This window comes from Ochotona princeps, chromosome 6, assembly GCF_030435755.1.
Source record: "Ochotona princeps isolate mOchPri1 chromosome 6, mOchPri1.hap1, whole genome shotgun sequence".
Classification (NCBI taxonomy): domain Eukaryota; kingdom Metazoa; phylum Chordata; class Mammalia; order Lagomorpha; family Ochotonidae; genus Ochotona; species Ochotona princeps.
In genome coordinates this window covers 8,120,222-8,132,133 of record NC_080837.1, presented here as the reverse complement: position 1 = coordinate 8,132,133, position 11,912 = coordinate 8,120,222, and the positions used below count along the sequence as shown (strand labels likewise).

General features: G+C 56.8%; 1 protein-coding gene across 2 annotated transcripts; it reads right to left on the bottom strand.

Moving 5' to 3' along the window:
- Positions 1 to 482: 482 nt before the first annotated feature.
- On the bottom strand, positions 483 to 5,030 carry MEX3B (mex-3 RNA binding family member B). 2 transcript variants are annotated; one of them, XM_058665543.1, is made up of 3 exons: positions 4,439 to 5,030; positions 3,407 to 3,492; positions 483 to 2,551 (listed from the first exon to the last, which is right to left on the bottom strand). In XM_058665543.1, the coding sequence occupies exons 1-3, from the start codon at positions 4,594 to 4,596 to the stop codon at positions 1,092 to 1,094; spliced, it is 1,704 nt and encodes a 567-aa protein (XP_058521526.1). In that variant the 5' UTR covers positions 4,597 to 5,030; the 3' UTR covers positions 483 to 1,091. The 2 variants fall into 2 exon arrangements, with proteins under 2 accessions (XP_058521526.1, XP_004594641.2); XM_004594584.2 differs by lacking the exon at positions 4,439 to 5,030 and having other exon boundaries at positions 3,407 to 3,935.
- Positions 5,031 to 11,912: the final 6,882 nt, after the last annotated feature.

Genomic DNA, 11,912 nt, shown 5'->3' with positions numbered 1-11,912 from the left:
ATTTATACAAATGTTAGAAAGCGTCAACGGTTCCTTTTGACGTGTTTATACATTTTGTGGGGGGTTTTTTGTAATAATATAGAATAAAATAGGCTTTATATCACTGAATAGAAAATATGCTGGGTGAAGCAGATCTAGATTTGTCTGAACCTATAAAATCTCCATCCCAACAGAATACTGTTCAAAACATTACACATTTTATGGTTTGTAATTCCATCACAATTGTGTGATCATTAAAATAATACAGTGTTCTTTGCCCTAAGGCCATACTAAAATAAAAAGATTTAACCCAGCTACAAAAAGTTCACTGAACTTAAATTAAAATACTTGTAAACATCTTTGCAATATGAAATATAATTTTTCAAGTCAAAAAAGAATAAAATACTTCAATCTGTATTAATGCAATTTCTCTTTAAAACTTTTTAAACTTTTTTTCTTTTTTTTTTTAATATATAAGAGATATGTTACAGTTTCTTTTTAACTTTAATAAAGCTGCAGTATCCTGGTGTCAGGGGAACTCCTGGCCCTGCCATGGACACTCGGTAAAGGATCCGCGGCATTCTGCAACGAGCGTCACAGGAACCCACCCACGAGGGGACGCACAGGGCAACAGTCCACTACTGTTCATTTCTTCCTACGGTGAGCGAATGGGACACTTTGGGGGAGGGTCCTCTTTCGGGAGCTTCCTAGGTGGGTACAGTGTAAAAACTAACATCACTAGACTGTGGCCGTTCCTATTACATATACAGCATGCATGTTCAGGTGGTTCGCAAGTTTCCCAGGGTACAGTACTCTCAGATGCAGATAATTCCTGGCAAGTTTCTTTGTTTAGAACTTAAATCTTAAAAAAAAAAAAAAAAGAAGAAGAAGAAGAGGTTTAAAAAAAAAAAAAGAGCCGATACTACAGCTTTCCAAGCTCCTCTCTCGGATCTCGGAGTGTGCTGGAGAGGAACAGGGAGGGAAGGAAAACTGGGCACCAAGAAGCCAAGCAGGCAGGCGAGGGAGGTGGTATAGGATGGAGAGGGCTTCGGGTTCCCCGCCAGGCAAGGCCCCCCCGCGCAAATCTGCGCAGGCACATGCGCGCGCTGCCTTCAGGAAAAGATGCGGATAGCCTGAGTGACCGCCGCGTGGCAAACCGGACACTCAGGCTCACTCTTCTCGCAGATGCGGTTAGCGCATTCCATGCAGAAGAGGTTGTGGCCGCAGGGCACCAGCGCAGCAATCACCTCGCTCTCGAAGCACACGGAGCAGTCGCGGCTGCCCTTGCGTCGCAGCCCGGAGGAGGACGACGAGGAGCTGGAGGAAGAGCTGGACGACGACGAGGAGCCCGAAGTGTCCGACGGCGGCAAGCCTGGCAGCTGCCCCCCCAGCCCATTGGCATAGGCAGCGGCGTAGGTCAGGCCGCCTCCGCCCGGGTCGCTGCGCACCCGGCGCGCCAGGTGGTGCTCACCAGCCCCCGGGGCCATGTGCAGGGGCGGAGATAGGCGCGGGCAGCTGGCGCCCGGGTGCAGCCGGCGGTGCACCAGCAGCCCCAGGTTGGCATTGGAGGGCGCACCGGCACCAGCCCCAGGGAAGACCACAGAGGACGAGGAAGCGGACGAAGAGACCGAGGAAGAGCAGGAAGAGGACGCCGGGGCTGCGGGTCCGCCCCCTGGGGACCGCTCGAACTGGGCCCAGAGTAGGGGCGCCCCGGGTGGGGGCGCTGGAGCCGGGTCAAACGTGGGCTCAGGGCAGCCGTCAGGCGAGGGCACAGGGGCCTCCCCCGGCGCTGCGTAGGTGTACCCGTTGCCGTTGTTGTTGTTGCCGTTGTGTGCAAAGCTGAGGGCGGGGCTTGGGGGGCTGTAGTCCGCCAGGCGTTGGGCGGTAGCGGCCGCACTGCCGTTGCTCCCACCGCCGCCGCCCCCGAAGTAAGAGTCTGTGGAGGCGCTGCCGAGAGAGCTGGAGCTGTCGTTGCGGTAGCTGGAGAAGGGCTTGCGGCCAGGGGTGGGCGTGATGCTGGGCGTGGGCTTGCTCCAGAGGCTGCCCGGGCCGGACCCGCCGGACCCGTGGTGGAGGTCGAAGCCCACGTCGGTGCCGTTGGCGTGGAAGTCGTTCTCGTCCGTGAGCTCGATGATGCCGCCGGTGCGCAGGGCGATGTGCGCCTCAATCTCCTCGCGGGCGCGGTCCACGTTCTCTGGCATGCCCGTCACCTCGAACACGGGCTCCTTGTCACGGCTGGGCGTAACGATGTAGGTGTGCGTTTGCTGCTGGATGCGCTTGATCGTGGCTCCCTTGGGCCCCACCACGAGCCCCACCACGCGGTAGGGCACTCGCACCTGGATGGTGGTCTGCCCAGGCAGGTTGGGCGGTCCCGGCACCGCGCCGTTGAGCGCGGTGTTCTTGTTCCTCGAGGCGCGTATCATGGAGAAGTGTTCGGCCGCGGAGATGATCTCTCTGCGAGCCATGGCCACATCCTCTTTCCTGCCCGTCACAACAAAGACAGGCTCCTCCCCGCGGACTGGGGTCTTGATGTAAGTGTTGGTCTTGGCCCGCAGCGCTTTGATTTTACAACCTGGGAGACCGGGATGCGGGAGGAGAGGAGAGGAAAGGAGATAGAGGAGACACGCCCATTACCCCCGGGGTTACCGCGGAGGCGACGGGGGCAGGCCGCCGCGCCCGGGACGCGAGCGCGTGGAGAAGCGAGGGGGCGTCTCCCTCTCGCCCTAACCTCAGGGCCGCTCCACGGGCTGTGCCGCGGCTTCCACCCGCGAGGTTCTGAAGAACAGCCCACTGGCTGCTGGGTCCTTCTCCCCCACCCCACCCCTCCAGGGACTGCAGTCGTCCCGTGCCAAAACCGAGAATCCCAGAAAAGTCATCTGTGGAGATGCCGCTGGGATCCAGCTGGGCGCGCCGGCCGCCTGCAAGACGCGGGCGCACGAGGGGTTCGGGGGACCATGAGTCCTCCACGTTGGGGGACTTTGCGGGAGGATATGGGGCGGAGTGGGGGGGAAAGCAGTCCCGGGACCCATTGTTCCTCCTCGGCTCTCCATTGCGTTCTGCAGAAACCCTCCCATCCGATGCTCGTTCACTCCTCCTCCTCCTCCTTCTCCTCCCCCCTCCCCAAGGACCGATCAAAATCCCCCTCCCCCCTAGCACCACCAAGCATCTTGTAGATTCTCTTTCCCGGGCGGGCTGGAGGCACTCAGGGAAGAGAGCAGAGGTTTCTGCAGGAGAAAGTGTGTCCTGCTGGGGCGGCGGCGCGGCTGCGGGAGGCAGCCTGCCCGCACTTTCTTTGTCTGGGCGCCGGCCCTGCGCGCGGCGCTGCCTGGTTCCCCCGAGGCGCCCCCAGCGCCGCGGCTCCCTATCGCGCTCACAGCCCTCTCCCTGCCAGGCTAGTGGCCCCGACACCCCAGGCGCCCAGACCCACCTTGCCGCCCCACGATTTCGGCGACATGTTCGGAGCTGGGCACCGGCACACACTCGGTCATGTTCACGCTCTTCTTGCGCGGCTCGCTGTCGTACAGAGAGGCGCCCTCGTCACTGTCCAGCCCCAGAAGGGACAGCTGGTCGAGCGCGAGCTGCAGGGCTCGCTGGTCGTCCAGGGTCTCCCCGCCGCTGCCACTGCCGCCGCCGCCCCCGCCACCGCCGCCGCCGCCTCCCCCTCCGCTGCCGTTGCGCTCCAGGTCGGCAAACAGCGAGCTGGGCATCGCTCGGCCGTGCGCGCTGCGCCCCCGCCGGCCCTAGGCTCGGCGGCCAGCAGCTGCGGCCACAAAGGGCAGCCGGGAAGCGGGTGGTCAGGGGCGGGGAGGCCGGCCAGCTGCAGAGGGCTCCGTCGTTCCTTCCTCGGCGTCGGGAGGAGGACCGGGTCGCCGCTGCCGCCGCCGCCGCCGCCGCGCGCGCGCTCCGCACCGGGCAGCGACTGCAGGAGCTCCCGCCGGGGTCCCCACCCCAAGGGCTGCAGGCAGGCGGGCGGGCGGGGTGGGGGCAAAGCTCGAGCGGCGGCCGCGCGTGCCCCCCGAGTGCCCGGCTGGCTGGCCACAAAAGCCGAGCGCAAAAGCGAGCCGGCGAGCGACAGCAGCGTTGCTTTAAGGAGCCCCTCCCCAGCTCCTCCACTCCCTCCCGCCCGCCCGCCCGCCCGCCCTCACTCAGCGCTTTTTCCTCCTCTGCTCCCCGCCTCTTGACTGAGCCTCTGCAGCCAGACGGCTCCGGAGGGGGACGAGGGAGGCGCAACGTCACCGGCGGGAGCTGACACTACAATGCTACTGACACTATCGCTGGGGGAGGCGATTGGCGCGCGCGCCGGCCCGGGGGCGGGCGGAGGCCGCGGGCCGAGCGAGCGCCTCCCCCACGCCGCAGCCCGCCCCGGCCCCGCCGGCCGCGCCCCTCCCCCGCCGCCGCTGCTAACGCCTCTCTTTGTTGTCGAATGCGGGGCTGGCAGGCCTGGGACACTTGTGCGCACCTAGCAGCCGGCGGACATCGCCATCCCTCAGGTCTGCTCCCTCGCCGGAGACAGCAAGGAAGAAACGCGCCCAACTCGGACGCCGCCCGGGGCACGGCTCTGGAAGAGCGGTCCTTAGAAAGTCCCGTTAGTGCCCCCTCTTCACCACCATAGACCATCTGTGAAGCCAGAGAGCTGCCACTAGGAGAAGGGCCCGTCGCCAGTCTCCAAGGGATAGCCCCAAGCCCTTGGACACGGAAGACGGGCCCCGTGGAGCCGAGTCCCGGCACGGGCTGCCCACCTGCGCGGGTGCGCCCGCGACACAAAGGCTCACGCCCGCCCACGCGGTCCCCTCCCGCGCGCGCGCACCCGCGCCCACATTTTTTGTCCCCTTGGACTTGGACAGCGCTTCGTCCCACGGCGCTTGGAAACTGCAGATCGGAAAGCCCCTAGGGCGAGCCCGAGCCGCCTGCCAGCGCGGCGACCTCCGGAATGCTCGGCCCCCGGGTCCTGTACACGCCCGGCGAGCCCCCGCGGGCGCTGCCACGCGCACGAGCGCTGCGCCGCCACCGCGGGCACGCCGGCCAGAGCGGCAGCCAGCGGGCAGCAGCAGCAGCAGCAGCAGCGCGCCTGGGACCCTCCCCTCGCCTCGCCTCGCCTCCCCGCCCCCTGCCCGCGGCCGGGCCTGCGCAGTGCGCGCGAGGAGCCGCCAGGGCCCTTTAAGGCGGACGCAGCCGAGCGCGCGCCGGCCCGCCCCGCCCCGCCGGGAGGGGTGCGCTCCGGGACGCTCTTTGTGCGCTCTTCGGAGTGGGGGTGGCGGCTGAGGGAGGGGGCCACGGGCCAGGCCGGTGGGGACGGAGAGCGGCGCCCTCTCCCGGCTGTCTCAGAGACCTCTCTCCGCTAGGAGCGCGCCGGGGAAGAAAAAGAAGAAGGTTTTGAGGGGCGGGCCGGGGAGGGGCGCGCAGCACACCCCCCCATCCGCTACTCAGCGGACGCCCCTTCGGGCCGCGCGCGCGCGCACAAATACGCGCGCGCTTCTTCTTTGTTCCGGAGACGGCTGCCTTGGCGCGCCCCGTCCGTCCCGCCGCGAGTCGAGCTTCCCCAGGCGGCTGAGGTCCACTCTCCGGGTCCCCTGCGGAGGACCCAGGAGGCCCTGTGGGCCGTGACGACGGACTTGCTTTGTCCCGGAGTGGTCTTGGAGTGCAGGGTGGGGAAGCGGGCGGGGGTCGAAGGCAGAGGCTCTCCTGAATCTGTAAGAGACGGACTGGTTAAATTGGAGCAAGGGGGTACAGTGCTTGTCCCCAGCCGCCTCGTGGCGCCTGCCAGGATTCTGGGTGACAATAGATGGGCGCACGCTGGCGCATCCGGAGCCAGGTTGGCGAAAGCCCTCTCGCTTTGGAGAGCGCCAAGGTGGTGGCACTGGACTGGCTCACCTGGAGCTGTCTGGGGCCAGGGGTGCTGATTATTTCCTTGGGGAAATGAAGCTCCCAGGGTTTATTTCCTCAGGATGTTTACGTCAGCTTCCTTGAGCCTGGGGTGTGTTTTTCTTGACAGGGAATGGGCGGGGGACGTGGGGCGGAGACGCGGGGCGAAGGCCGGGTGAGGGCAGCGGCCACCTGGCGCCACACTGGGGGAGCTCTGTTGGTGTTGTTTTGGGGTTTGTTTTGTTGCCACCTGTTTTCAGTCTTTTGGGGGGGAGGAGGAGGATCCCTGCTAGTCCTGGAGGGGCCCCCACTTGGGAGGGCGGGACCTGGGCGTGGCAAGGGAGAGACGGAAGAGACCCTAGGCAGGCCAGGACACACGCTGGGCAGAGGTCAGCACCTTGCCAGCTTGCCTAGGCAACAGGCCGCTCCTTGTTTTTTCTAAGGTAGGTAATGGCCTCCAGATCGGGCCAGCGGACACTTTTTTTTAAGTAAGCAGACACATTGTAAATAAAGTTGACCCCCAGCTGACAAGAAGGGGTCGCAGGCCCCGGGGGCCAGCTGCACGGACTCCTCCGCCCCCACCTCCCAGCCGTGGTGTAACTCCCAAGAGGTTGATTCTGACAGTTCTGAAATTGATTTGAACTTGGGGGATGCCATGCCTCCCAGGAGCCCCCCACCCCAGGGTCCCTGGTTTTTCCTGGAAGGTCAAAGCAACCCTTGGCCAAAGTGGCATACTTCACAAGGCTTCCCCCATGCCCTCTCCTCCACCATGCACTGAGATCACACATCGGAACCCACAGGAAGGGAGAGCAGGCCTTAGCGGTGCCGGGGAAGCTGTGCACCTTGAAGTTCCCCGTGCTGGCTCAGGTCGGCCTCTGCAGGCTGCTGAGCTGTCAGCACAGCTGCCTGAAAACAGCAGGAGTCCAAAGCCCTGTGGGGAGAGTGCAGGATTGTGCTGGGCATTGCAGGAGGCAGGACAGGCAGGACAAGTGAGGCCCCAGCCTGTGCACAGTTTAGGGTTACCTGTGAAGAAGCACCAGGGCCCAGCCCTGGCTTCCCTGGGGTGGTGTTTAATGAGATGAATCATAGTAAAAGGTCAACTCCAAGCAAATGTCACTCTTCCGTGCTTCACCTACAGCTGCTGCTGGCCTCCTCTGTTAATAATATCTTGTTCTCTCTCACTGGTCATGGCATCTCCTAGACGTGGGAATACTGCCGTAAAAGAAGCAACACAAAAAAGCTTCCAGAAGATTTATTTTTTTACACCAAAGGCAGAATGACAGGGAGAGGCAAATGCTCATGCATTGGTTCCCTTCCCCCCAGGGCTGGGCCTGTCTGAAGCCAGGAGCCTGGAACTCCATCCGGGTCTCCCAATTGGGTGGCAGGGGCCCAAGTACTTAAGCTGCCTTCTGCTACTTTCCCAGGCACGTGAGCACAGAGCTGGATCAGAAACAGGCTACTCAGGGACTGGAACCAGCACTTTGATAGGGAAAGCTGGTGTCACCAGCACCAGTATAGCCCACTGCACCACTGCACCAGCTGTGCAGCCCAAAACTAAAACTCCCAACTGGTGGCTTTTATAAGCCAAGACTGCATCAAAACACTTGCAGAGTCCAGTTCTGCTTTTAAATCGATGCTTCACCCTAGTGCCGGGATTTCTGGTCGGACTTACCCAGTAAGAGCCTGGAGCTTAAGTCCCTTTCCTAATACAGACCACAGTCCCCAAGGATCTCGCCGTGTGGTCACAGGGTTGTTTCATGAGCGCAAGAGAGAAGCCAGCAGAGTATGTTCTAGTAATAATGTAGTGGGTTTCAGTTGTCATCTAATAGGAAGTGGTCAAGTTATCACATTAAAACAAGGTTTCTCAAGCTACCTCGCCTCCTATTTTTCATATTTATTTGAGAAGCAAAGTTACAAAGGAGAAGATAAAGATAGATCTTCTAACCCCTCATACATTTCCTCAAATTACTGCAACAGCCTGGGATGGGCCAAACAGAAGCCAGGAGCCAGGATGTTCATCCAGATCTCCCATGTGGGTGGCAGGGGCCCAAGTATTTGGGCCATATTCTGGTGTTTTCCCAGGTGTATTAACAGGGACCTGGATGGGAAGGGGAGCAGCCAGGACTTGAGCCAGTGTTGCAGACAAGAGATATTGCCCACTTGTCTTGGCTCACTGCCCCTCAGACACACACGCCCCCCCCCCGCGCCCACTGCCCCACTTACACAGCTTGCCAAAGACATGAGCATTTCCATGCCAGGCATCTGGTGTTACGAGTGGCGGTATACTTGATCGTAGGCCTAGAGAAAAGCATCAGGAGTTCAGAAATGAGCGCCTTGGTAGGTGTTGGGCACATTCCCTCCAACAATAATAGTGCCCAGACCCAGGTACCATGAGGTGTGGCCCATCTCCCTGGGGGTTCCTGGGAAGACTTCCCAAAGGAGAGGACCTCCAAGTTGTACTTCCGAGGCATGCACTGGTGTGAGCATGAGTGGAATGTGGGGCCTGGCCCAGCGTGCATGGCAGCATCCAGCAGGAACTCAGTCTGTGTCTGCAGAGGGAGTGAGTAAGCCAGGTGGCTACGCCTTGAAGGTATAATTTTCTTAAGTGTGCACATGAATAACTCAGTCTCTAGGAAGCAGCTCGGAAGACTTCAGCCACAACTGCAGGATTTGGAGTACAATTAGTCATCGCAGGTGATGTGAGGGGACTTTTAATATGTTTGTGGGAATTGGAATGAAAAGGCAGGCTTCTTCTGGTGCAAAGCATTTGTTGTTATTGTGAGATTCATGAAGTTTCTGAAAACCTCTTACATATGCATAGTTTTCAATCTTAGTTGTGATCCCTCAAAAAATGTACCTCCTCATTTCATTTTGCTTAAAATTTGGGATAGCCACTCGTGTTTATTAAACACTTCCTGTGTGCCAACTAGCCTACCCAGTGCTTCACAGAACCATGTCTCAGCTCATCCTAATAACCACACCGAGGCAAGTAATTTTATTCTTCTCATTTTACAAAGAAGTCACCCAAGCAGAGGTAGGTTTACTTTTTTGTTAAAAAATTTATTTATTTGAATGCCAGAGAGAGAGCACGCTTCCATCCGCAGATTCTCTCCCCAAATGGCCACAACAGCCAGAGCAGGGCTGATATGCAGCCAGAGCTTCTTCCAGGTCTCCCACATGGGTGCAGGATCCCAAGGCTTTGGCCCATCTTTTGCTGCTTTCCCAGGCACATTAGCAGGAAACTGAGTTGGAAGTGGGGTACCTGGGAACTAGCAGCAGCCATAAGGGATGCCGGTGTAGCAAACGGTGGCTATTACAGCTGAGCCACAGTACCAGGCCCAATTTTAGTCATACACAGATGAAGCTTAAACCACAGAATCCCCCACCATGCAGGGGCCCTTCCATGGGTTTGGAGGGGTCTGAACCGTTTACTTACAGCATTTCCTGTTTTAGTAAAAGTATATGTGTGCAGTTTCTATTTTCCTTAAAGAGAGCCCCACAATGAGGTAAGTGCAACCCCAATGAATCTTAGCCACACTGTTGTGTCCGATGTACCAACACTGAAATCACCTGATCCGGGGACTAGAGCCTTGGGATGAACCTGCCCTCAGTTGCCTCTGTCTCTCAGCTACACAACCTCAGCTGCAAGGTGGAGATGTCGCCTGCCCTGCTTCACACACAGGATTGCAAGGATCACACAAAAGCTCTTTGATTTTGGGTGTTGTTTTTATGTCGTTAACACACATGTGTTGGGGTCATTAGGACACAGATCTGCACGTATTTTTAAATATTTTTTTACAAAGATCTTTCATCTGTTGGTTCACTCCCCGAGTGAGCTAAACTAATGAGGAGCCAGGGGCCTCTTCTGGGTCTCTCATATGGGAACAGGGTCTCAAGGACTTGGCCCATCCTCTGTTGCTTTCCCAGGGCATCAGCAAGGAGCTGGATCAGAAGTGGAGCAGCTGGGACACGAACCAGTATCTATATGGGTTGCTGCTGTTTGAAAGTGGAGGATTGGCCTATTGAGCCGTAGTACCAGCTCCTAACATATTTTAATAACATGGGAATGTTATTAAATATTATGTCTCGTATGTGTTATCCATTTCTTACATTGAGTGAACAAAAAGGGAACAGTGTGTGTGTGTGTGTGTGTGTGTGTGTGTGTCTGCTCCAACACCCAGTGAGGTATAGGAAACCTGGAATGCATGGGCTAGAAAGGAATGGCGTCAACATCTTCACGATGAGTATTTACGCAGTTGAACCACGATTTTAACTTCGTTTCACTCTCTGTGTGTTCTGAACACACATCCTTACCCAATTAATCCAAATGGCAACACGTGCTTAGTTTTAAAAATTAAATCATGTAAAAGGTTTAATAAAGTAGGAAGCATCTTCTATTCTGTACCTGCCATAAATAGAAGCACAACAAAACAAAAGAAGACAAAACACTGAAGCTCACCCCACCACACATGATAGTTAAGCTTTTGGAGTTATGAGAGTAGAGGGGGCAAACGTTTCATGAATTCTGTCAAATCTACATTTAGAGGTAGCTTCAGTCCTAAGATTTAAACAACACCAAGTTAATAAATAGGGATGACCATTCTGCAGTATCAGAAATTAATTTTAAAAGAGAGACTCTTAGACACACGGAGGCAGGAAAAAACGTCTCAGAAATCATTACGAAGTCAAGGCAGTGGGAGCTTACAATCTCCAAGAAGGCCTCAGTTCTTCTTTCTGAACAGAAATGAAATGCTTTGGTGAAATTCGGACCTTTTTTATTAAAGATTATTTGAAAGGCAGAGCTAGGAGAGCTCTTCCATCTGCTCGTTCACTCTGTAAATGGCTGCCCTAGCCAGGGAGGGGGTCCAGGCCTTTGCCAGAAGCCTGAAGCTCCATCTCAGTCTCCCTCCTGAGTAGCAGGGCCCCAGCACGTGGGCCTTCTGCTGCTGCTTTCCCAGGAACACTAGCTGGGACATGCATTAAAGTGGAACTCAAAGCTGCACTCCTACAAAATACCAGTATCATATATAGTGGCTTAACTGTCTAAACCACAATACTGGCCACAAAATTTGACCTTTTTTCTTCTTTATTATTATTATTATTATTTAATAATCTTACTTAGTTGATAGGGTACAAAGTGTCAAGGGCTACAGGGTGAAAGTGGGTAATACCATTGTTTCCACATCAATATCATTGTACGCTGTATCTGGGGTCAGGGAAAAAAAATGAAGGGAAAAGCCCCACCCAACCTTCCACACATCCCAGATCCCCAAAGTAAGGCGCGCTCCGAGGGTCCTGCTCAAGCAGTTTTAATAGTTCAACAGTTCTGAATTGCTGCCAATCTCGCCGCTCCAAGCACAATGAAATCTAGTCAGAATCCACTGGCTGACATAGTCTCTTCATGGTTAGGGTTCTGAGATCAGCAGTTCAGTTGGAGGGATCTCCAAAGGAATTTCATCTGAGATGATCCCAAACCTGATTCTTTAGTGAGTTTGCTAGTACAGGGTCCAACACCATCCGTCACACCAATCAGCTTATGCACATGCTGGTCGTTGCAATTGCTGAGCCTGTTCTGTTTCCAGCCCTGTCTTCCTTGTGGACCAATGGGTGTTGTAGTCCAGCTCGATCCTGTCCATTTCATACTTGGTCCTCACGCAACCAGTGGGAGCTGCAGCCTAGTTGGGGCGACTCCCCATAACCTCCACCAGTTCTGCCCCCCACCCTGGTTCCCATGCTTGCCAGAATGTACCGCAGGCTTGCCCAGTCTGTCCCACATCCCATTTAGCCCTCGCACATGTCAATGGGCATTGAAGCCTAGTTCAACCCAACCAACCCTACTATCCAGCCCACACACTTACTGGCAGGTGCCTTTCTGTCTAGCCACCCCTGCCCCTGTCCTGGTTTTCGTGCTGTCCAGTGGGAGCAGTAACCCCAAGGGAAGTGCCCACTATTTCCCTTCTAGGTCACACCCACTCCCAGATTATGCACTCTCCAGGTGATTCTGGCATTTGACTAGACAGAATTAGACCCCAGTGCCAGCCTCTGCCAGCTGATGCTGTGGCTAAGCCCAA

Excerpts from the sequence above, each read along its gene's own strand:
- MEX3B (XM_004594584.2), bottom strand. The coding sequence starts at position 3,686 with ATGCCCAGCTCGCTGTTTGCCGACCTGGAGCGCAACGGCAGCGGAGGG. Across the intron at positions 2,552-3,406 it reads CGAAATCGTGGGGCGGCAAG|GTTGTAAAATCAAAGCGCTG; the intron begins GTGGGTCTGGGC and ends CCGGTCTCCCAG.